The 21,700-nt window shown below is 47.1% G+C and overlaps 1 protein-coding gene across 3 annotated transcripts in view; it reads left to right on the forward strand.

Annotated features, from left to right (window-relative positions):
* The window catches only part of furina (furin (paired basic amino acid cleaving enzyme) a), a 69,530-nt gene that overhangs the window by 40,647 nt on the left and 7,183 nt on the right, over nt 1-21,700 (forward strand). For all 3 annotated transcript variants that reach the window (XM_083691406.1, XM_083691407.1, XM_083691408.1), the window contains exons 5-12: nt 4,319-4,447; nt 4,575-4,651; nt 13,154-13,242; nt 15,081-15,253; nt 17,627-17,839; nt 19,681-19,781; nt 20,803-20,906; nt 21,257-21,374. In XM_083691406.1, coding sequence (XP_083547532.1) covers nt 4,319-4,447; nt 4,575-4,651; nt 13,154-13,242; nt 15,081-15,253; nt 17,627-17,839; nt 19,681-19,781; nt 20,803-20,906; nt 21,257-21,374 — 1,004 coding nt within the window. The remainder of the gene's footprint in view (nt 1-4,318; nt 4,448-4,574; nt 4,652-13,153; nt 13,243-15,080; nt 15,254-17,626; nt 17,840-19,680; nt 19,782-20,802; nt 20,907-21,256; nt 21,375-21,700) is intronic.

Here is a 21,700-nt window from a genome sequence, read left to right on the forward strand (position 1 = left end):
ATCACTAAGGGTCCCTCTGCTCTCAGGACTCACTGAGCCATTTCCATCCCCGCTCCTCAGTTCATCACTCTGTGCTTGACTGCCTCTCCTGTTCTGTCTGGATGCACAGGGTTCTATAGAGTCTGTCTTTTATTAGAATGAATTACGCAAGAGCTCACAGAGCATCACAGAGCCCAGCGCTCTGTTTGATCTGTCCATCTATCCCCAACCACTGAGTGTGGACTGTGTCCTGTTGACTCTGTTACGTGTTTGATATTGACTCTATTCAATAGGCAGGCGGTATTCAAACACGCAAGACTCTGTATTTGAACGAGTGGAACCAAAGAAACGTGTACAGGCTTATGCAGTACAGGCTTACTGCTGAATGACCCCAGCCCTCTAAATTCCATTATCGTAAGAGCATACACATTTCGATTGTATATCTTATATTTAATTCATTTATGTAAGCCCATTGTATTCCGCCGCAAGTGCAGCAGTCCCCTAACCAAGGCAGTGAATACTAATAAAGGACATGGAATTGAATTATTAACCGAATCAACAGATGCACATTTTGACTTTGAGAAGGGGTACGCAGTCCGAGCCTCTGGTCTACGAATGTATCGGTATGATAAACAAATTCTGATTCCTGTTCACTTTGCTTCACCTTTTAAATTATTCCACATAAAGGTTCCAGCCTCCCAGGCAATAGGGAGTTGATTGTAATTCAGAACAAACAAACTTTCCTCACTTGTTCTTTTAAAACACTCACGCTGTAACTGAAGCAAATCCAATTTCCCCATGTCCTCGAGCTGTTGTGGGGGGTGGGGGTGGGCGCATGGGGGGGGGGGGGGGGGACTCACCCACTGAAGGCTGGCTTCATCACCAGTGTGACTAGCTAGCTGGGTTTAATTCCCCTCTGGAGTTCACAGCACTGTCAGACAATTAGCTCCCTCACCAACTCCTCTGGGCCGGCACACTGATTTACTTAAGTAGTTTACAATGGAGACACAGGGAGACGGGCAGCCCCCGGGCCAGGAGAAGGAGGTATATAGGTGAACAATCGATGGCCTCGCTCACCGAAGAGTGTCGTGGGAATGAGCAGCTAGTGTGCAGGTGTAGGAAGGACGGTGTGTTACTAAGACGCAGTGACACTGTGTAACATGATTGGTGTGTAGGTGTAAGTCCAGTGTGTTGTGTCAAGGATCTGCCGATGTACAGTAATAGTGTGTAACATGCCCTACAAATGACCCCCAGCTGGGAGGAACTGGGCTGAGCGAACTGCCTGTCTCCCAGATGGAGCTTGGAGGCAGTATTAATATCAGTGTATTCCCATCTGCCAATGGCCGCTCAGGGCATCTGCCCCTCATTACAACAGGGCCTGTCTGGCCAGAGTTGACACTGTGTGTGTGTGTCACTATGATAAGGAGATGGATACACTGCTGCTATTTCCTCTGCCTACTTAATATGTATGACAGCGTGGTATATAATGGCACTGTCCCTCACAGATAAATGACTGACAAAGCTCAAAGCGCAGTGTGAGATTTCAAATGAATAACTGAATTTATTCATGTGTCAAATTTTCAATATGCTGTAGGAATGGTTAGTTCAAAGTGGTATGGGGGGAAAAAAAAGGTGAAATTGAAGTTTCGAAGAAGTTCAAGGTTTAATGGACTATAAAAAGCAACATTATACCTTTACATCCCTCTTTGTATTCAGTAAATGCATCAGAACTGAATGTGCTTTTAGATCATAGATTTATATTTGTTAACCTTGTAATGGATTGGATTCATATAGTCGTTTCCGAAATACTAAAATATCTTGACATTGTAAGATAGGGAACTAGTCTCGCCGTCCACCACCATCAATGTCATACTGAAAGGTTTGGTATCTGACAAATTGAAGGGTCTGGATATCTGGGGAGAAAATAGGCTTGGGACATTTTTCTGACAAATTGCATTCAATTTGGGAAAAAGGCATTTCCTGAACAACTGCTACGACGTGAACCTCAAGCAGTCAGACATGGTATTTGACCATAGGTCACGTCTAATGTCAAGAGAATATAAAAAGGGCCTTAAGAGTGATCGCTTGGTACCATTATCCAGTTAGCTAGTCCTCCACTGACAGAGACACTCATAGGAGAGTGGCTGGCTGCTGTTAGCTCTGATAAGAGATGCTGGGCTCGGAGCTCTGACTCTGAATGCTGAGTGAAGCTGACTGTCTGTCTAGCTCTACCGAATGTTGTATGCCTCTCGTAGGGATGTTGTCTCTCTCATTTTGGCATGCTGTCTGTGTCTGGTGCTCTGGCAGTCCCAGATATGAACACATTCCTCTTGGGGCACAGTACCCCAAGACTAATTCTCATACAGTATATTAAGAGACAACCTGAAAGTGTACTGCATTTCAATGTAATAGTCAATGTAAGACATTAATCATCCCAAAGGTATTTCTTCTGATATTTTTAGACTCTAAGTAACCTCCTTGAGGCCAGGCTTTCCTAGTTCGGCAACGACTCTTTGCAAAACACCAGGTTGGAAAAGACGACGCACATACGGTGCATTCGGAAAGTATTCAGACCCTTTAACTTTTTCCACATTTTGTTATGTTACAGCCTTATTCTAAAATGGATTAAAAAAATGTTTTCCTCATCAATCTACACATAATACCCCATAATGACAAAGCGAAAACAGGTGTGTAGAAATGTTTGCGAATTTATTAAAAATAAAAAACTGATATCACATTTACATAAGTATTCAGACCCCTTGCTATCAGGTGCATCCTGTTTCCATTGATCATCCCTGAGATGTTTCTACGACTTGATTGGAGTCCACCTGTGGTAAATTCAATTGATTGGACATGATTTGGAACGGCACACACCTGTCTATATAAGGTCCCATAGTTGACAGTGCATGTCAGAGCAAAAACCAGGCCATGAGGTCGAAGGAATTATCCGTAGATTATCCTCTGTCGAGGCACAGATCTGGGGAAGGGTACAAAAAAATGTCTGCAGTATTGAAGGTTCCCAAGAACACAGTAGCCTCCATCATTCTTAAATGGAAGAAGTTTGGAACCGGCGAAACTGAGTAATAGGTGGAGAAGGGCCATCATCAGGGAGGTGACCAAGAACCCAATGGTCACTCTGACACAGCTCCAGAGTTCCTCTGTGGAGATGGGAGAACCCTTCCAGAAGGACAACCATCTCTGCAGCACTCATCCAATCAGGCCTTTATGGTAGAGTGGCCAGATGGAAGCCACTCCTCAGTAAAAAGCACATGACAGCCCGCTTGGAGTTTGCCAAAAGGCACCTAAAGGACTCACAGACCATGAAAAACAAGATTCTCTGGTCTGATGAAACCAAGATTGAACTCTTTGGCCTGAATGTCAAGCGTCACGTCTGGAGGAAACCAGCCACCGCTCATCACCTGGCCAATACCATCCCTACGGTGAAGCATGGTGGTGGCAGTATCATGCTGTGGGAATGTTTTTCAGTGGCAGGGACTGGGAGACTAGTCAGGATCGAGGGAAAGATGAACGGAGCAAAGTACAGAGAGATCCTTGATGAAAACCTGCTCCAGAGTGCTCAGGACCTCAGACTGGGGCGAAGGTTCACCTTCCAACAGGACAACGACCCTAAGCACACAGCCAAGACAACGCAGGAGTGGCTTCGGGACAAGTCTCTGAATGTCCTTGAGTGGCCAAGCCAGAGCCCAGACTTGACCCCACTCTGGAGAGACCACAATAGCTGTGCACCGCTCCCCATCCAACCTAACAAAGCTTGAGAGAATCTGCAGAGAACAATGGGAGAAACTCCCCAAATACAGGTGTGCCAAGCTTGTAGTGTCATACCCAAGAAGACTTGAGGCTGTAATCGCTGCCAAAGGTGCTTCAACAAAGTACTGAGTAAAGGGTCTGAATACTTATGTAAATGTGATATTTCAGTTTTTTATTTCTAATAAATTAGCAAATATTTCTAAAAACCTGTTTTGGCTTTGTCATTATGGGGTATTGTGTGTAGATTGATGAGGGAAAAAAATTAATTTAATCCATTTTAGAATAAGGCTGTAACATAACAAAATGTGGAAAAAGTGAAGGGGTCTGAATACTTTCCGGATGCACTGTAACAACAAGCAACCATTCTACGAGCATATAGGGGGGAGGGTTATGAAGTATGTAATGATGAATGTAATGAAGTTCCGAGCACATTCTCCCATCGCTCCGTCCAGATCGGCTAATCAAAAATGTCTCCAGACCTCCAATGGAGGAGTAAGAACAACGTGATTTGGAGGTATGGCTACGTGAGACTAGACTGTAAGTAACTGGGCTTGTTCTCCCTCCTCCTTAGTACAATGGGAACCAGCGGGACCTGAATGCCAGAGGTGCCTGGGAACAGGGCTACACTGGGAAAGGGGTGGTGGTGTCCATCCTGGATGACGGCATAGAGAAGAACCACCCAGACCTGGCTCTGAACTACGTAAGTGTCACCACCATTCAACCCTAGTAATACAAGACTGCCTGGGTCTGTTACTTCCTACCGTGTCTCATTACAGGCCCAGCTCTATCAGTGTGTCTGACTGTGCTGTTTATCTGTATGTCCGTAGGACCCAGACGCCAGCTACGACGTGAATGATGGAGACCCAGACCCTCAGCCGCGATACACACAACTCAATGACAACAGGTAAGGTCCAGGACAGAGGACACTGTATAAGTGAGGGATGGGTTGCAGAGATAAAATATTTGACAATATGTTATCACACTGGAAATCCTCTGGTCATACTCTGACAACATTGCACTGTTTCAGATGTGTGGCGCTGCTCGGTCTGGTTAGGGCATCGACTCTTTGACAGGAAGGAACGGTGAATTGCGCTTACTGTAATTAGTCTGTGTTGGAAATCACAGTTTTAGAGGAATTTCAATGAGCTGGGTGGCATATTTGGTTAGTTGGCTCTTAGTTGAGGGGGGAAGAGCAGCAATCTCTATGGTGTCTTGGGTTTCCCAAACCCAGCAACATCTGCTTTGGACTCTTAAGTCGCCCAGCTGCTATGAGGGCATTTCTGCAGCCTAGTTAAGTGGAGTAAATCTACTGGGATTAAGTGAATTTGTGAAGAAAGCTGCTTTATTGCTGTGACCTGAGCTGATGGCATTAGGAGTTGTTTACTACCTCCCTGATGTCTTCCGTCTTGCAGTGAATTGATTGAATTAAGTTCATCAGCATTAACGAAACAGGACAAATCCCTTTGCTCTGGAAACCCCTGCGCGTGGTCTCTCTCTCTCTGCGTTCCCGTTCCCTTCTTCCCTTTCCCTCTGACTTGTGATTTGTGATTTTCCGTAATCTGCTGTTTTCGGGCTGCTGGCCAGAGAGCCTTTTTTTATCTTGAGGCTAACCATGATTAGTGATGACAGGCAGAGAGGGTTATAGTTAGGCGCTTGCGGAAATCAAAGGTCCCTGGCAGAGACTGAGACCAGGGCTGGTGGAGGCAACAGGCAGCATCCACATGTATGCAGCCATAAACAGAGCAGCAGATGGCCTATATTAACGGTAGCCATGTACAGCACTGTAGGTATGTATAGTGTATACTGTAGGGCTGGAGTGTACCTGGAGAGAGTGGCATACTAAGCCAGTGCGGTTTCAGTGGGGAGGAACACTGTGAGTATGCACACACACACACTCACACACTCACACACACACACACACAGCCGCCATTATGATTCCCCAAGCATACACAGTACACACACATCCTGCAGTCAAATGATTACCCTATCCCACACACACACACACACTGACACACACACACACACAGACACACACTGCAGTAAATGCCTTTGGACTGAGAAATCTGCTGGCCTGTCCTCTCCTCCTAGCCCCACCTACCACATCCCTTATCTCTGGCTGCCCAGCTCCCCCTGGATTCCTCCAGGCAGGACCAAGGAGTTTAGTGAGTGAGTGAGTGTGAGCGTGCGTGCGTGTGCCCGTGCCTGCGTGCGTGCATGCGTGTGCGTGCATGCGTGTGCGTGCGCGCGCAAGTGAGTGTGAACAGAGCCGGGTTTTTAGTGTTGGCGTGTGTGTAAACACCCTGTGGGCAGGCTGGTAGCTGGGTGAGGCTGTGAAGGCTGTATAAAGGCCTGTTCCCTGCAGAAAGCCCGGCTCTGTTCACCTCCATAATGCTGTCTTTCTTCCCCTGCATCCAGGCAGCAGTGAGGATGGCTCTGCAGCAATGTGGCCTTTCAGCTGTGTGTTTGCCCAAGTCAACATGTGATCTGGCTCCATGGCTCCTCAGGGCTTCCTCCGTCTCAGACCAGGACGTTCTCTCTGTCCTCCTTCATGTTTAAGGCCTCTGCTGTGGGCTAAACTTGGAAAATAAGGGAGTTTTCTATATTAAATGTTTCCCAAAATACCTACACTCTTTACTGCTTGATGCTTTACTGCTTGATGTAGGCTAATGTTGACGGGATTTGAACTGAGTCTCTATTGTTTTGCATATGGAGATTTTGTCTGACGTCAAAGACTTTGATCGAGCAGTGCCATGCTGACTTGAACGAAATAAGCTTCTTTATCATCGACAGCTATAATATGGTTGATGTGTGATGTTAACTTACTGTTATCATTCATATATTCATTAAAAGACCCAGGGAGTTCATCGTTTGAACTTGTCCCTTTGAATTTGATATTGCATTAAGTTGCCTCACTGTGAGATGCTGTTTCTAGGCTAATGCACTTGCTGTAGATCAAGTGTGTACACAGTAATCTCGCTGTATATTGGGTGAACATTTGGGACATTGCTGGTATACTGTTGTTCCAATCAATACCAGTAAGTGTATGTGATCCTTCATCTGACCACAGGCTTCCTCTCAGTCCTCCAGGCTGCCAGAGAGATGAGTGTGTGTGTGTGTGTGTCTGAGTGCCTTAAGAGCCCTAATCAGTAGAGGGGGAGCTCTTCATTTTTGGAGAAGAGACCTGTGTGTGTGTGTAGTAATGAATATGAGATCTCTCTGCATTTAGTTCCCGATATATCGCTGTCACATGACGTGTGTATGTCTCGTAGGGTGGACCTCTCACTGGCATAGCAGTGGCTATTGGTGAGAGGAGCTTTGTATTATACGCTGGCACGAGGAGGCTGGTGGAGGTAGAAATCGGAGGACAGGCTCTTTATAGTGCATGGAACGGTATGAGGAACGGTAAACACATGTTTGAGATACCATTCCACATTCCATTCCATGCATTACAAAGAGCCCACCCTCTGATTTGTACCTCCACCAGCCTCCCCGGCTGGCCAGAATTCCATTTACAGGTTCTATGAATCATCCTGATGGGCCTGGTCCTCCATAATGGATGAAGCGAACTGTTAATCAAGAATGCTTGAAAAATCCAGCTGATGCATTTTACAGCGTTTGCTATTAGTCTCTCAAGATGTTTTCTTTGTATTCCCCCTCTGCCGCCGTTCTATAAACACTCATAGACCTTTTGTCCTGTAGGTCAACTCATTAGTCAGCCGATTAAGTATGAGCAGGGGAGGGAGAGCTGTTCTCCAGATTTACCTTTGAGGCGCAGCGGCAGAGGAGAGACTAATGACCAGTTGGGACCCACTGGCAGAGCCTCAGAGAACAAATGATTTTTCTCTGGGTAATTAATGCAGGTTAGGAAAACACAGAGCGAATGGAAAGAGCCCCCTGTGCCAACGCATCAATTGCCTAATATGGCATCAGAGAGAAGTGAGAGGGGGAGAGCTCTCACTTAGAAAACCCAAGGTATCTATGGGTGTGACTGTTTCAAAGTTTCCAATTGGATTTGCTGGGAAAAGTTTCACCAGGCTGTGATGCAATAATTATGAAAGTTATGGATCGTCTGAAAGGACGGTATTTGGTGTGAATGGCGAACGCTATGTATGTCCTGCTGGAAATATTGTTTCTTTATGGAGCCACCTGTAGTTTTTCCCCACATAAAAACATGTATCTCGTTAAGCTGTTTATTCCATTATGTTTCCTCTCTTTAACTCTGTTTGAAATATGATTTCTTTATGGAAGTTCCACCTGTAGTTCTCCCCAAACATAAACATTTATTACGCTAATGTGAAAGCTCTTTAAGAGGCAGCTGGTTGCCATGGAAGTGTGAGCGCCAAATTGGCTGCATCCAGAAAGTTTATTATACTGCAGCCTTGTAGTTCCACTTCTCACGTTCCACACAGAGAAAGACTGAGGCCCTATCAATCAAAGCTCATATCCATGAGTTCCCAGGGTGAGGCAAAACAGTGCAAGGTCGATTAGCCTACAGTATGTTTTGTCTCACCTCTAGGCAGTTCAAACTTGGCATAGTTTCCTACTTTATCATTCCAAGACAGTCAGTATCCGATCCTCAGCTCTCCTTTATTTCTGCAGCATCTGCTGCCCACTTGAGTTAGAAACAGCCTTTGTGAGTGGTGTTAAAAGCTTAGGTGTGGACATGTCCGTGTCTCTGCTCCAGTGGTTATATGGTCAGGCTGAATGGCAGCTCCTCTGAGGGCTGGCTAATTTCCTGCTCCGCTGCAGATCATCTTCTGCCTGTACTCCACCAACACCTGCTCTGCCCTGGCTGGGACTGGGCAGAAAGACCTGCTGCTGGACCTCAAGCTCTCAATTAAAGTGAATGCAAAGTTGATGGTAGATCTGTGCCACTACTCTCAGCCATTACTTGGTTGGAAGTGATTTTTGTCTGGTATTTTTACCTACCAAGGAATCGGAAACGTTCCAAAGTGAATTTGGCACTGCCTGGTCGTCTCCGGATGAGTCCGTATTTTAAAGAGTGTGTTAAAGTCAGGCTTCTGTCTTTGTAGAGTAGAAGGTGTTGCCTTTAATGCCTTTACAGAGTGATATGACACAAATGGGTCTGTCTGCGCTCTGAATTAATGCTAATCTAATCGTTAGCCGTGGGCCTGCAGCCAGCTGTAGCAGTTGTAACCTGAGTCCTCACTCTCCAGACCACACCACAGGGCATGCGGGGCCGTAATCCGATAATGGCTGGTGTGTATCGTTTGTTGCCGTTATTCCATTACGGTCGTCATTGTGTTGAGAGATTTAAGAGCTCTGTTGTGCAGTTTGTCAAAGATTCAGAGGATATTATGAACCTCCTAGAATGAGATCATCAATGTTTCAAAACTGAGTGTGAGTGTGGTGTTTCTCCCACACGGTCATTGAGATTATGGAGACTTTCATTCAACATACTTATACTCCAGGATGATTAGATGGTCATGGGATTAGATCCAGAATTGGTCCTATTGAGAGGAACCTTTTAAATAAAACTCAGCAAATAATCCTAATCCATAATTAGTGATGCAACTGCACCTCATCTATCTGGAAGTGTCGTTTGTTACATCAAAAGGCTTTGGATTTAGCTCCATGGTGTTGAAGATGTGATACTTTAAGATTACATTAACATTCCAATGATTACATGCCATTCTTTTGGTTATCCTGTGGAATGTGTGTGGAACCGTTTAAAGTAGGTTGAAGTATGAAAGTGTAGAGTTGAACTCCCTCTGTCCTCTGGTACATGACTGATGGTAAGTGAGTGTGTCTGTGTCTCAGATCAGTCCTGACTATCTGTCAGTGAAATGTGTCGAGGGTGTTAAATCCCTGCTATGTTAATTCATCTCTGTGTGACTTGATGATGGGAGATTGAGCGTTGCCCTCCCCTTCCCCTGTGAGTGAGAGACAGCTCTTTTGTTCTTCTAGATGGTGTCTGGGTGTGCTTTGACAGGACCGATCCATCTGATCCTCTCTCTCCTACGCCAGCGCTCACCTCAGTTACCCCGCCCAGTTCCTGTAAGCGCTGCTCTCAGCCGCAAGGTTGGATTCAGTGCCACGCCACTGCCAGGCAACTCAGAAAAACAGATCAATAGAAACTCAATTCTTAAACAGAAAATCCTTAAGAAACATAGTCAGTCCTGGCCTCTGGCCACTGAGTGTCAGAGTAGAGGGAAGACAGGCCTGGCTGTCTGTGAGGACCATATCGTGAAGACCCTTCGTTGTTCCCTGCCCACTGGGGCGGCTGCATCTAACGGCCTGTTGACTGTGAGGATGTGATTGACTGACTGAGTTGCTGACCCACCAGTCATGTCCTCCACAGGGCGGGAACAGAGAAGCACATGGTTTGTGAGATGGACGACTATGCTGCGCTCTGCAGTCTATTCTTCCTGACCCAGGAATGTCTGACGGCACAAGAAAAGCAAAGTGGTCATTTTTGGAACATTTGTAAGATACATGGAACAAAAATACATTCCAGTCATTTTGTTTGGTTTATGGGAACATTCATGTGAGCCTTAGTCATGGAAAGAATACTTTGGATCAAAATGATTGCACATTGTGCAGTAGATTTTGGTTTAAGATGACCCGGGTTATGTGGATTTACCCCAGCAACAGCACTTTCCAACTGTGAATGAATGAAGGTGTCAGATAGTGGACTATAAAGATGGATGTCTCAGAGCAGACAGAGATAAGGAATGGGCCGAGCTTCAAAAGAACACTGGGGTTCTGAGCCTGGGCCTGCCCTGCGTCCTATCACAGACACCTGAGCTGGGCTCTATCAGCTGCTGCATCGCTGGCCCGCATTCCAAACACTACAAAGGGATTGTTCACTTACAGAAGAACACTGCATGGATTGAGATGGTATGAAAGTAAAGATTACAGAGGGGCTGCACTGGTCCAGGTCTATGGGCAGTGGGTTAAGTCCATTGCATTTATTGATTAACATTGGCCTCTGCTGCGAGAGAATTGTTGTAACCATAGCTATAGCCCGCAGAGTAGTGGACAAACAACTCAATCAGGACAAGTGGTGGTAGATGTTTCAATGCTACAGTATGTGTAGTGTAGGCTTAAGACTGCCAGGCTATATATAGTAGGGGAAATACATTAATTCGTGGGCATTACTTGAAATCAAAATACCTGCCAAAGCTCAATCTTCCAAATTTCTCAGGGTCAATCGGGACGTCAGAATTCACTGCCAATCACACTCTGTTCTTGAAAAAAAAAAAAAAAAAAAACGATGGAAAGTATTGGGTTTATGTCCAAAGTTATAGTTTGTATAACTTTTAGTAATTTTGGGGGCTAGTACTGATATATATATGACTACTACCGAAACCACATAGACCGTTTTCAACAGGAAAAGTGTGAATACCTATGCAGCATGTGAGGGTGTGAGACCTGCTCGTTCTGAGCCAGAAGTCTTTGAAATATTCTACACACAGTGCCAGTGTGATTTAACAGTGCCTTTGGCCCTTTAGTAATCCAGGTCCCATGACACTTGTTAGAGGGAGACTCAGTTCTCAGGGGGTGACTCCGGCACTGACATTAACCTTTGAACCCAAGCTCATAGCGTGTCTAAGGAGATCTCAGGGGATTGGCTGATCCACTGCTGCGCTCTTTGACCCTCTGTTGATCCATTCAGCCCCTTTGTGGGTATAATAAGAGAATACATTAGCCTTAAAGGCCAACGTCAGAGTAGTCATTTTTTACATTTTCTTTTTGATATACAGTATGACATCCTGGTGCTGCCTAATGTTATTGCACAATGATTCAAATAATAAAATAAAAAAAAGCCATTTAGGTGCCATCCTGTTTTCTTAGCTCCTCCGAAAAGTATTTCTCCCCTTGCCGTGACGTATGACATTTCATATAGCATAGAGCTCTGAAGTGTGAAGTGGCTAGTCTGTTTACAGTAACTTAGCGCTCAGAGTCAAATATTACCTTCTGAACCCCCTTCACCGGCTTTTTTGCAAACAACCTTTCAACACATTTGATTGAGAATTGCTGCTAGCTACATCTGACGTTACGTTTCCAAAAAGCTCATTGAGTGACTAACTTCGCCACTCGGTGCTTCAGTTCTTTGAGTATTTTCTTCAAGAACAGCCAGGAAGCAACTGACTGGCCAGGGCCTTTAACTCCCATCAGTCAAGGCAAGGAGCAGAGGTTGTTTGAGTGCAATTTACCTCAAGATTGTCAGCTGTTTGGTCTGAAAGGGAATTAAATGGAAGACATCCACAATAAGTCAGAGATCGGAGGCATTAAGTCTTTCTTCTTATACTCTTTAATTGCTCACGGCTAACGGTTAGCATATGCTGCTTTCATAGAGTTGTGGCTAAGTGCGCCATACAGTATACACCACATGCTGCTGACGCCACATGCACATGTTATCAATGGAGGGAGGATGTCAGCCAATCACAACCCGCAGGGTAATCCCCTGCGTTCTGATATAACAGGATAAAACCCATTTATTTACTCTGCTCTGAATGAGAGCCTGCTGGCTGACTGGCTGGCTGGCTGATCTGGCCTAGACAGCCTAACCCTGGTTCCAGCAGCCTTCACAGTGGGCCTGGTGGATCCACCGGTGGTTTGGAGGGCATTTAGAGTGCGTGTCCGTCCACAGGGCTGAGCAGAGGAATGAACCTGACTGGAATGTGATGATCGGCCGTTCTCTCCCTCTGTCTCTCTGAGCTTTCCCCCCTGCAGAGCCGAGAGGGAGACATCAAACCACAGAAGCTCAGTTCCCCATGAAAAGCGCTTTGTGGAAATTGCGAGTCTAGTTCACCCCCTACCCCGCCCCCGTGTGATGGTAGCATGTCATCTCATTTTTCCCTCTTCACGGCCCGCCACTCAAGGTCACTGCCGCTGGAAGGACGTAGGCGCACAGTGTTTCACGACCCCCTCTCCCTCTCTCGCACTGACTGACTGACCGACTGTTTTCCTTTAGACTAGAGGGGAATCTGATAGTTGAAGGGAAGCCAAAGCCAAGAACATGTCCCCATTGAGTTTGTTTTTCATGTCGATTTCCAACCAGACCGCAGTATCACAGGAAGCACATTTCTCCATAACCGCCTGCTATCTATTGATCTACTGTCTCCAAGAACTTCATTCATAGACAAAGTGAAAGCACACCGCCGGCAGACAACTTGTGTAGTTTCTATCCGGTCAATTTAGCACATGTACTGTGTGCTATGTTTATGTGGTTGAGTCACACTAGGATGAGTTTCACTCTACGATTAATAACCTGTCTCTCTCTCTCTCTCCCTCCCTCCCTCTCTCTCTCTCTCTCTCGCTCTCTCCCTCCCTCCCTCCCTCCCCCCCCCTCTCTCTCTCTCTCTGTCTCTCTCTCCCTCCCTCCCCCTCTCTCTCTCTCTCTCTCTCCCCCTCTCTCTCTCTCTCTCTCTCTCTCCAGGCATGGGACCCGTTGTGCAGGGGAGGTGGCGGCCGTGGCCAACAATGGGATCTGTGGAGTTGGCGTGGCCTACAACGCCAAGATCGGAGGTAGGGTGCCGGTCGAAACAGAGGGATGATGGATGTGATCTCACTCTTCAGCCTCAGCCTTTCACTTCCATTCTGTCTTTTATTATTTACTGGGCTTTTTGACGGCTAAGACAGCTGAAATCCCCTGTTGTGCTGCCTCAGTACTATTCTCATTCCAAAGCCGACTGACTCTGAGCCAAGCAGAGTTGCCTTTGGCCTGAGACGGCAGTGCCAGCTTTTTGAACAATACTTTGTATACTAATGTCTGAACTCTTCTCTGTTTAACACGAAAACAGGAAGAAATGGATTACAATTGTGTGTGCGCGCGTGCGTGTGCGCGCGCGTGCATGTGTGCATGTGTGTGACGGCGGGTACAAATGTTTCTGTGCTGATTGCTTCTCCCTGGTCTTGAGAGTGTGTTCTTCGGAGAGTTTGCAAGGCTGTGAGCGAGTGAGTGTGTGTGTGTGTGTGTGCGCGTACGCACTGACAGTTCCCTCTCCTGTTGCGTTCTGAGAGTGTGATAATCTCGGTCTGCAGCCCCGCTCCTCTGAGCCCAGGACTCAGTGTAAGCGTGTGTAATCCCATTAATTAGAGGCATCTCTTTTTATCCATTCAGTGCATGCTCTATCTCATTAGCCCCTGTGCTCTCTGCCTGTTTTATCTCTGTCCCAGGCACCGCTGCATATTCCCAGCTGTCGCTGCCAGTTGGCATGCAGCAAAAGCTGTCCCATAGTTTGTCTTTATTGGTGATGACATTATTGAGAATCTTCTACCAACTACAGGGCTAGAGAGAAACCAATCTGAACCTCAGATATCCCCATCACTCTCCAATAGTATGCAGTGACCTTTTAAGGATTGTTTTCAAGCAGTAGACCGTTTATTTTTGTGGAGGTGGAATGAGAACTTTTCTTAACTTTTCCCTCCCAAGTTTTGCAAAGTGAAAGATGGCTTTGTCCTGCCAGTGAGTCCTCCTACCTCTGTGCGTTGGTGGAGGGATGGGGTTGAAGTCAGGGCCAGAGATGGGAGAGAAACCATATAGCCATCTCTGCTAGAGGCCCAGGTTGCCGTAGGAACCCTGACTCAGTGTCCCGGCCGTTGGATGCCTTTAGAGAGCTTCAAAGAGCCGAAATCTGTTTGTTTGCTTTAACTGTATGAGGGTAGTATGGAGTGACTTGACCCTCCATGCATCAAAGCAGGGAATGTGTCTGTTTTGAAGATCTGCCTTCTGAAGGTCTGCCTTCGATTTCTCCGGTTCTCTCTGTGCTGGCAGGAGGGGTGTGCAGATAGGAGGCTAACCTGCCTCAGAGCTAAGAAGACTTTCAGAATTGGATTCAGAATCGATTGCTCTAACACGCGAACAGCAACTGACATGTCTGAGTCTCAAGAGCTCTTCAGATTGTCCCTGAGGCATTCGCTGAGTTGTTTTTCTCCCCTGTCGAGAGATGTGCAAAGCCGAGTCCACTGGGATTGAAACTGTTTCATCTGTTTCCTCGGAGGGAAATGGAATGTTCTCATTTATCACCTGTAAATTAACCTTCAGTCTCAGAGAGCTGTGCTCTGTAACTTCAGCTGCGTTAGGCTTACATTTATCACAATCTCTGCTGCGGACTTATTTCTTTTATTTTTTTATTTTTATATATATATATATATATATATATATATATATATATATATATATATATATATATATATATATATATATATATATATATATATATATATTATTATTATTTATTTTTTTACTGTGGAACATTTTCGGTAGAGATTTGGGGAGTTCAACTTAACCCTTTAGAAAAAGAAGTAATTATCAAATCAATTGTTTTAAGTAAGTGTGTGTGTGTGTGTGTGTTTGTGTGCAGGCGTGCGTATGCTGGACGGGGAGGTGACAGACGTGGTGGAGGCCCAGTCTCTCGGCTTGAACCCTCAGCACATCCACATCTACAGCGCCAGCTGGGGCCCTGAGGATGATGGGAAAACTGTGGACGGTCCCGCCAAGCTCGCCAAGGAGGCCTTTCTGAGAGGAGTTACAGAGGTGTGTGTGTGTGTCTGTGTGTGTCTGTGTGTCTCTGTGTGTGTGTGTGTGTGTGTGTGTGTGTGTGTGTGTGTGTGTGTCCTTGCGTGCTTGAGTGCGTGCGTGCGTATCTGGGCCCTGCTTCTCATCAATACAATGTTTGTGTGAGGCTTGCTCCACACACAGGCAGCAATTATGCATTGAACTATTCAACCTTAGAAGGACAAAGGCAGCTCCAACAAAGCTGTGCTATTACTGACCCTGGTCATAATGAATGGAGGGAAGTTTGATCGCTGTGCAAATATCAGCCTTTCTAAAAACATAAAGAAAACCTGAACAAATACCAGGGAAAGACAGTTTGAATTAATAGAACCTATACCTAAAATGGCCTTTGTACTCTCTTTTTACATAACCGGTGCAGCTCGGTGGTATTTCAAAGCAAGGGTTATTTAGAGTGGGACTATAGTCATGGGTGGGTGATATTTGTGATATTGGAGTAACTCATTAAAATGTCATTTGTGCTCAGAATACTGGTGCTGCATGTGAAATATGAACATGCCAAATCTATGTAAATACAGCCCTAGCTCCAGATCCTCTTCCTCTCTCCTGGCCAACCGGGCACAGCACAGGCATGCTGGCACTCTGCCAACACTGTGTGTGTGTGTTTGTGTGTCTCTCTGTGTGTGTCTGTGTTTGTGTGTCTGTCTCTGTGTGTGTGTGTGTGTGTGTGTGTCTGTGTGCGTGTGTGCATGTGTCGCTGTGTGCGTGTGTGTGCGCTTCATTGCCTCTATGCTAATTAAGCATTTTGATAAATACTTCAAGAGCCGGATGGAAAAATTGGCAACAACGAACCTGGTCTTTTGTGCGAATATGAAGCAGCTGCTTCGCCAAAGGCTTTGTATTTTCAGTTTGTTTCAAATGTTGCCTCTGGGCCAGCACGGCCTGACAGAATAGTGATTACATACTGTATCAGACGTATGATACAATACAATATTCTGTATTGAATTCAGTTCAATAGGTAGCCTGCAAGGTATTCTAATCCTTTTGATTTAAAATTGACGTCCTCTACTTACTCTAAATGTCCTCCTGCAGAGCCTAGACGGTGTAGAGGACAATAGTTGACTGTTCGCTGAATGCTGCAAACCCAGCATGGATGTCATAATCACGATTGCTGTGTAATTGGGCTTATTCCTGATACCAGCTCTTGTTCAAGGGCACTGTGCAGCCTCCGCCTTGCAGGGAAAGGATGGCAGGTGTGTACAGTACATGAGAGGCTGGATTAGTGAGCCCACTGAAGACGTGCCAGGCTGTATACACGGGCTGTACTGTACACACGGGCACCTAATCCATTTCATACCCGGCTCTGCCCTACGGCACAGGGGATTGCAGAGACAGGCATAGAGAGACAGGCATAGAGAGACAGAGACACAGAGACACAGAGACACAGAGAGACAGAGAGAGAGAGAGAGAGAGAGAGAGAGAGAGAGAGAGAGAACACAATCAGACAAAGAACAGGCCGGGCAAAATGATCGATGCTGTCTCTTTCTCTGTGACAACACTGTCAATAAAAAAAAAAAAACAACAACCCACATGTAAACACAACCACAAACCATTCTAATGGAGAGCATGGCGTCATTGCCGGCGGTGGAAGCGGTCTCGCCCCCGGTGTTTGTGTTTACACTGATGTGGATGGTTGAGTGTGATCAATGGAGGGAGACTGCACCACCCTGGCACAATAATGCATTTCCAGGGTGATATTTATTCACTGTGAATACTGAATAAGCCCCATGACTCATTTCTCAAGGCTTGTTGACATACAGTCCCCATTGTCTAGGATTGCTGCCTCCGCGTATTAAAGCTCTTTAGATTCAAAGCGTTGGGTGGTCACAGTGACGTGATGAATGTTTATTACACATTCTGACAGGCCTTTCAACGATGAGCCCTCTAATAAGTTGGCTGTCGTATCGAATGGAAAGTCCATTATGATTAAATGGCGTTTAAGTTCTCCTCTTTCATTCCCCCGTCCTCAGTTGTGGTTCGCAAAGATCTAGCACGTGCGTCTGGTAACGCAACGGTTCGTGTAGGTTTGTCCTGTCTGTCTGTCTGATTGACTGTCTGTCTGACTGTTTGTCGATCTGTCCGTCCGTCTGTCTGTCTGTTTGTCGATCTGTCCGTCTCTCTGACTGTCTGTCTGTCTGTCTGTCTGTCCATCTCTGACTGTCTGTCCATCTCTCTGTCTGTCTGTCTGTCCGTCTGTCTGGCTGTTCGTCCGTCCGTCCGTCTGTCCATCTCACTCTGTCCATCTCTCTGTCTGTCCGTCTGTCCGTCTGTCCATTTCTCTCTGTCCATCTCTCTGACTGACTGTCTGTCTGTCTGTCTGTCTGTCTGCTGTAGGGTCGTGATGGCCTGGGCTCCATCTTCGTGTGGGCATCAGGGAACGGCGGGCGGGAGAAGGACAGCTGTAACTGCGACGGCTACACCAACAGCATCTACACCCTGTCCATCAGCAGCTCCACCCAGAACGGCAACGTGCCCTGGTACAGTGAGGCCTGCTCCTCCACCCTCGCCACCACCTACAGCTCCGGAAACCTCAACGAGAAACAGATAGTGAGTCTCTCTCTCTCTCTCATGTACACACACACACACACACACACACATCTACAATACATCAGCACGTGCAGCTTACGCTTTGAAGCGGAGAAAGACGATTTTATATCCTCCGGGGAGGGGAGGGGGGGGGTGTGTGTGTGTGTGTGTGTGTCTGTGCGTGCCTGTGTGTGTGTGTGCTTGTGTGTGTGTGTGCGTGCCTGTGTGTGTGTGTGTGTGTGTGTGTCTGTGTGTGTCTGTGTGTGCGTGCGCGACTGTTAAGAATGTTGCATTAAGAATGTTGAGAATGGAGCCTTGTGATGTACAGCCAGAGTGTTTATATACAGTATGGAGTTGACTTGGCCCTGGGGATTCATATCGTGTTTCAGATGGTTGCCTCCGTGGCCAAAAGCACTAATCCAGACTTTCTATCTGGCGCTTCACTCCACAGAGCTTTTCTTTTCTAACAGCTCTGCACGTCTCGGTTTAGAGCCCAAAGGGAGGTTAGGGGTACAGGGTACTTATACTGGAGCTGCACTTCTTTGTCACAGCTCTAAATGGCGTTGGAGATCCAGTCGTTCAGGTGTGCGCTGTCATCTTTCCGAGGCGTTTGGGGTAGTTGTAGGCAGCGGGCGTTGTTTGTTCACTCCAGGGGAATGAATGACTGTTCAGTTCTCACTGACCCTGCTGCAGACAGCTAGAGCTGCAGTCGTCTGACACTGAGTAGTGACAGTCTCTCTCTCTCGCTCGCTCTCTGTCTGTCTGTCTGTCTCTCTCTTTCCCCTCCCCTCTCCCTCTCTCCCCTCTCCCTCCCCTCTCCCTCCCCCCCTCCCCTCTCTCCCTCCCCCCCTCCCCTCTCTCTCTCTCTCTCTGATAGCCATTTGAATTAAGAACTATGGACGGCCGAAAATCCCATCTCTATGTCTGTCACTCTTCCGCAGACCTGTCACACACACACACACACACATCCACAGCCACACACATCCACAGTCCAGCCCCACTGGGCAGACGTTAGTTAATATTTCACTGACATCTGCCTGTCCCCCTTAGTACCTCAGCAGTGCAGGCAGTTAATTGCCTTGTCCCTCATATGGCTGGGAAGGGAGGGAGGGAGGGGGGGGCGGTAGTCTCTTGCCATCTGAAGGAGGGAATATTATACTGTACTATGACTGGGCGATAGGGCCAAAATGCCATATCCCGCCGCTGGTGTGTGTATAATGTGAGACTGGGCTTGTGAGGGAGAGGACCGCTCGTGCAGGGAGAAAATAAATAGTTCTCTCCCCTCTCTTTCTCTCTCTCTCTTTCTCTCTCTCTCTCTCTCTCGCTTTACACATGTCCTGCCTCTTGTTTTCTTCCGCTCTTTAAGAGATTTAAACGGGGAGCAGGGGACGCAGGGAATGCCTTGAATAATTTGATGATTAATTCTCGTGTTTTATCGCCCGAGCCCTGTCCTGTACTGTAAGCTTGGGCCCCCCTTGACTGTTAGTGTGTGTATCTGTCTCACTCTGGATGCGGTGTAAGTGGCTTACATGCTGTAGAATGCATTTTCGAGTCGAGGGCAGAGTGGAATAGACCTTTTATAGAGAAGAGAGTGCAAGTGAGTCATTTATCTTACTGATTGCTCCATTAAAGGGGTTATTTCACGATACACAAGAGCCCTGACTGATGGAAAAAACATCAGAGGAGACCTTTTTTTTTTTTTTTTTTTTTTTGCATTATAAATGTTTTCCCAAGCTTTTCCAATGTCTTCTTAGGGGAAAAAGCCCAAAGGGTTTATTTAACTGTTCTGATCTGATGGGTGGTTAACCAGAATTCCCAGCGCTGGTTGTTGGATTGACTGTTCCCGGTCTTGTTCCTGTCAGGTGACCACCGACCTCAAACAGAAGTGCACGGACTCCCACACGGGCACCTCCGCCTCCGCCCCACTGGCTGCTGGGATCATCGCCCTCGCCCTGGAGGCCAAGTGAGTGCCTATCACCACCTGTCTCTCTGTGTGTGTGTGTGTGTGTGTGTGTCTCTCTTTCTCTCTCTCTCTCTCACTGCCTCTGTCTGTGTCTGTTTATATCCATCTGTCTCTCTCTGTCTCTCTCTCTCTCACTCACTGTGTTTGTCTGTCTCTCTCTCTCTGTGTCTGTCTATGTCCATCACGATCTGTCTCTATCTCTCTCGTTCTGTCTGTCTCCATCCTTTGTTTTCTTGAGCATACAGCCCTGCTGTAGGAGTGACGCTCTCTCACAGAGGGGCCAACTGGCCTGTAATAGCGGAGCATTGTACAGAATAGATGGGTCTGGTCCCCCCCCCCCCCCCCCATGTCCTCTCTCCTGTGTGCGTGTTGTCAGCCCAGTAGAGTAATCCAGAGAGACAGAAGGTACAGTACATTCAGAGATGGGTCGCGTGTGAACCCGTTCCACTCCCCATGGTTCCCTGTCCATTAAAAACCTCAGTGACAACATCGTATACTTTATGACTTTCCTTTCAGTACAAAGCTGACCTTTAGTAAAGGACAGAGATGATGAGGTTGGAACTCACTAGTGGCCAGTACAGTACAGTACAGTGTGTTTTACTGTGTTTTTTTACTGTTGCTCTGCTGCGTGGGACAGCAGTCAGTAACGCTGGGTTGACAGGAGATGTGTGAGAGCAGGGATCTGACCGCCAGATGATCCTCCTCTCCTCTCCTGTCCTCTCCTCTCCTCTCCTCTCCTCTCCTCTCCTCTCCTGTCCCGTCCTCTCCTCTCCTCTCCTCTCCTCTCCTGTCCTCTCCTCTCCTCTCCTGTCCTGTCCTGTCCTGTCTTATCTCTCTATCGCTCTGACATTTAAGCCTGATTGTTATCCCAAGCGCTCGTTGTCATTTTGACATTTCCTCGTAATCCGTCACAATGCATTGTTCAAGATACTGTCTTCACAATCACAGACTAGAAAGTGGCATCCAGATCTGTGACGTTTTGGAGACTAACGGTATGGTTGTTGTTGTTGTTGTTGTGCAGTAAAAACCTGACCTGGAGGGACATGCAGCACCTGGTCGTGAGGACGTCTCACCCCGCCCACCTCCTCACCAACGACTGGAGGACCAATGGGGTCGGCCGCAAAGGTAACAGCGAGGCGTTTCATCGGCCGAGCTCGGTCCGGGGGCCCCGTCCTCCTTCGGCGTCTGGCAGCTGCAGACTGTTTCGTAATGGCCTGGGAGACTGGTCTATATTGAATTCACATCAATTGATTAAAGTTGAATACATTAGGCAATTACAGAGGCGAAGGCTCTGGAGTTCAGGGGGAGGTTTGACTGGGCCTACAACAGGGGACACGCAATAATCTAATACCCACACGGCTTTATTGAGTTGCAACTGGGATCGCGATGACGTTCACTTCAGCAGTCTGATATCGATCCCTCCCTCCCTCCCTCCCTCTCTCTTCTCTTTCTCTCTCTCTCTCTCTCTCTCTCAGTGAGCCACTCGTACGGGTACGGTCTGCTCGATGCCAGCGCCATCACGTCCCTGGCAGAGAAGTGGACAAACGTGGGGCCCCAGCAGAAATGTGTGCTGTCCATGGTGTCAGAGCCCAGGTGAGCTCGGAACACACACATCACACACATCACACACACCCCCCAATCACACTGCTCACAGCACCATTTTCCCTCCCAGGATGCTGTCCCTTTGACATTGAAGGCAGTTGTTGCTCTGCTCCTGCTCCTGCTCCCTGCCTGGGCAGCAGCCTTGATGGCCCCTCTGCGCTTTAACCCACTCTGGGGTTTAATAATGCAGCCAAACCCACCGTTTGATTAAAACGTGATAAACCTTTCGGATCGTAATTAGAGAAGTGTGTGTGTGTGTGTGTGTGTGTGTGTGTGTGTGTGTGTGTGTGTGTGTGTGTGTGTGATGAGGTCTGCGT

This window comes from Argentina silus (assembly GCF_951799395.1).
Source record: "Argentina silus genome assembly, chromosome: 19".
Lineage (NCBI taxonomy): Eukaryota > Metazoa > Chordata > Actinopteri > Argentiniformes > Argentinidae > Argentina > Argentina silus.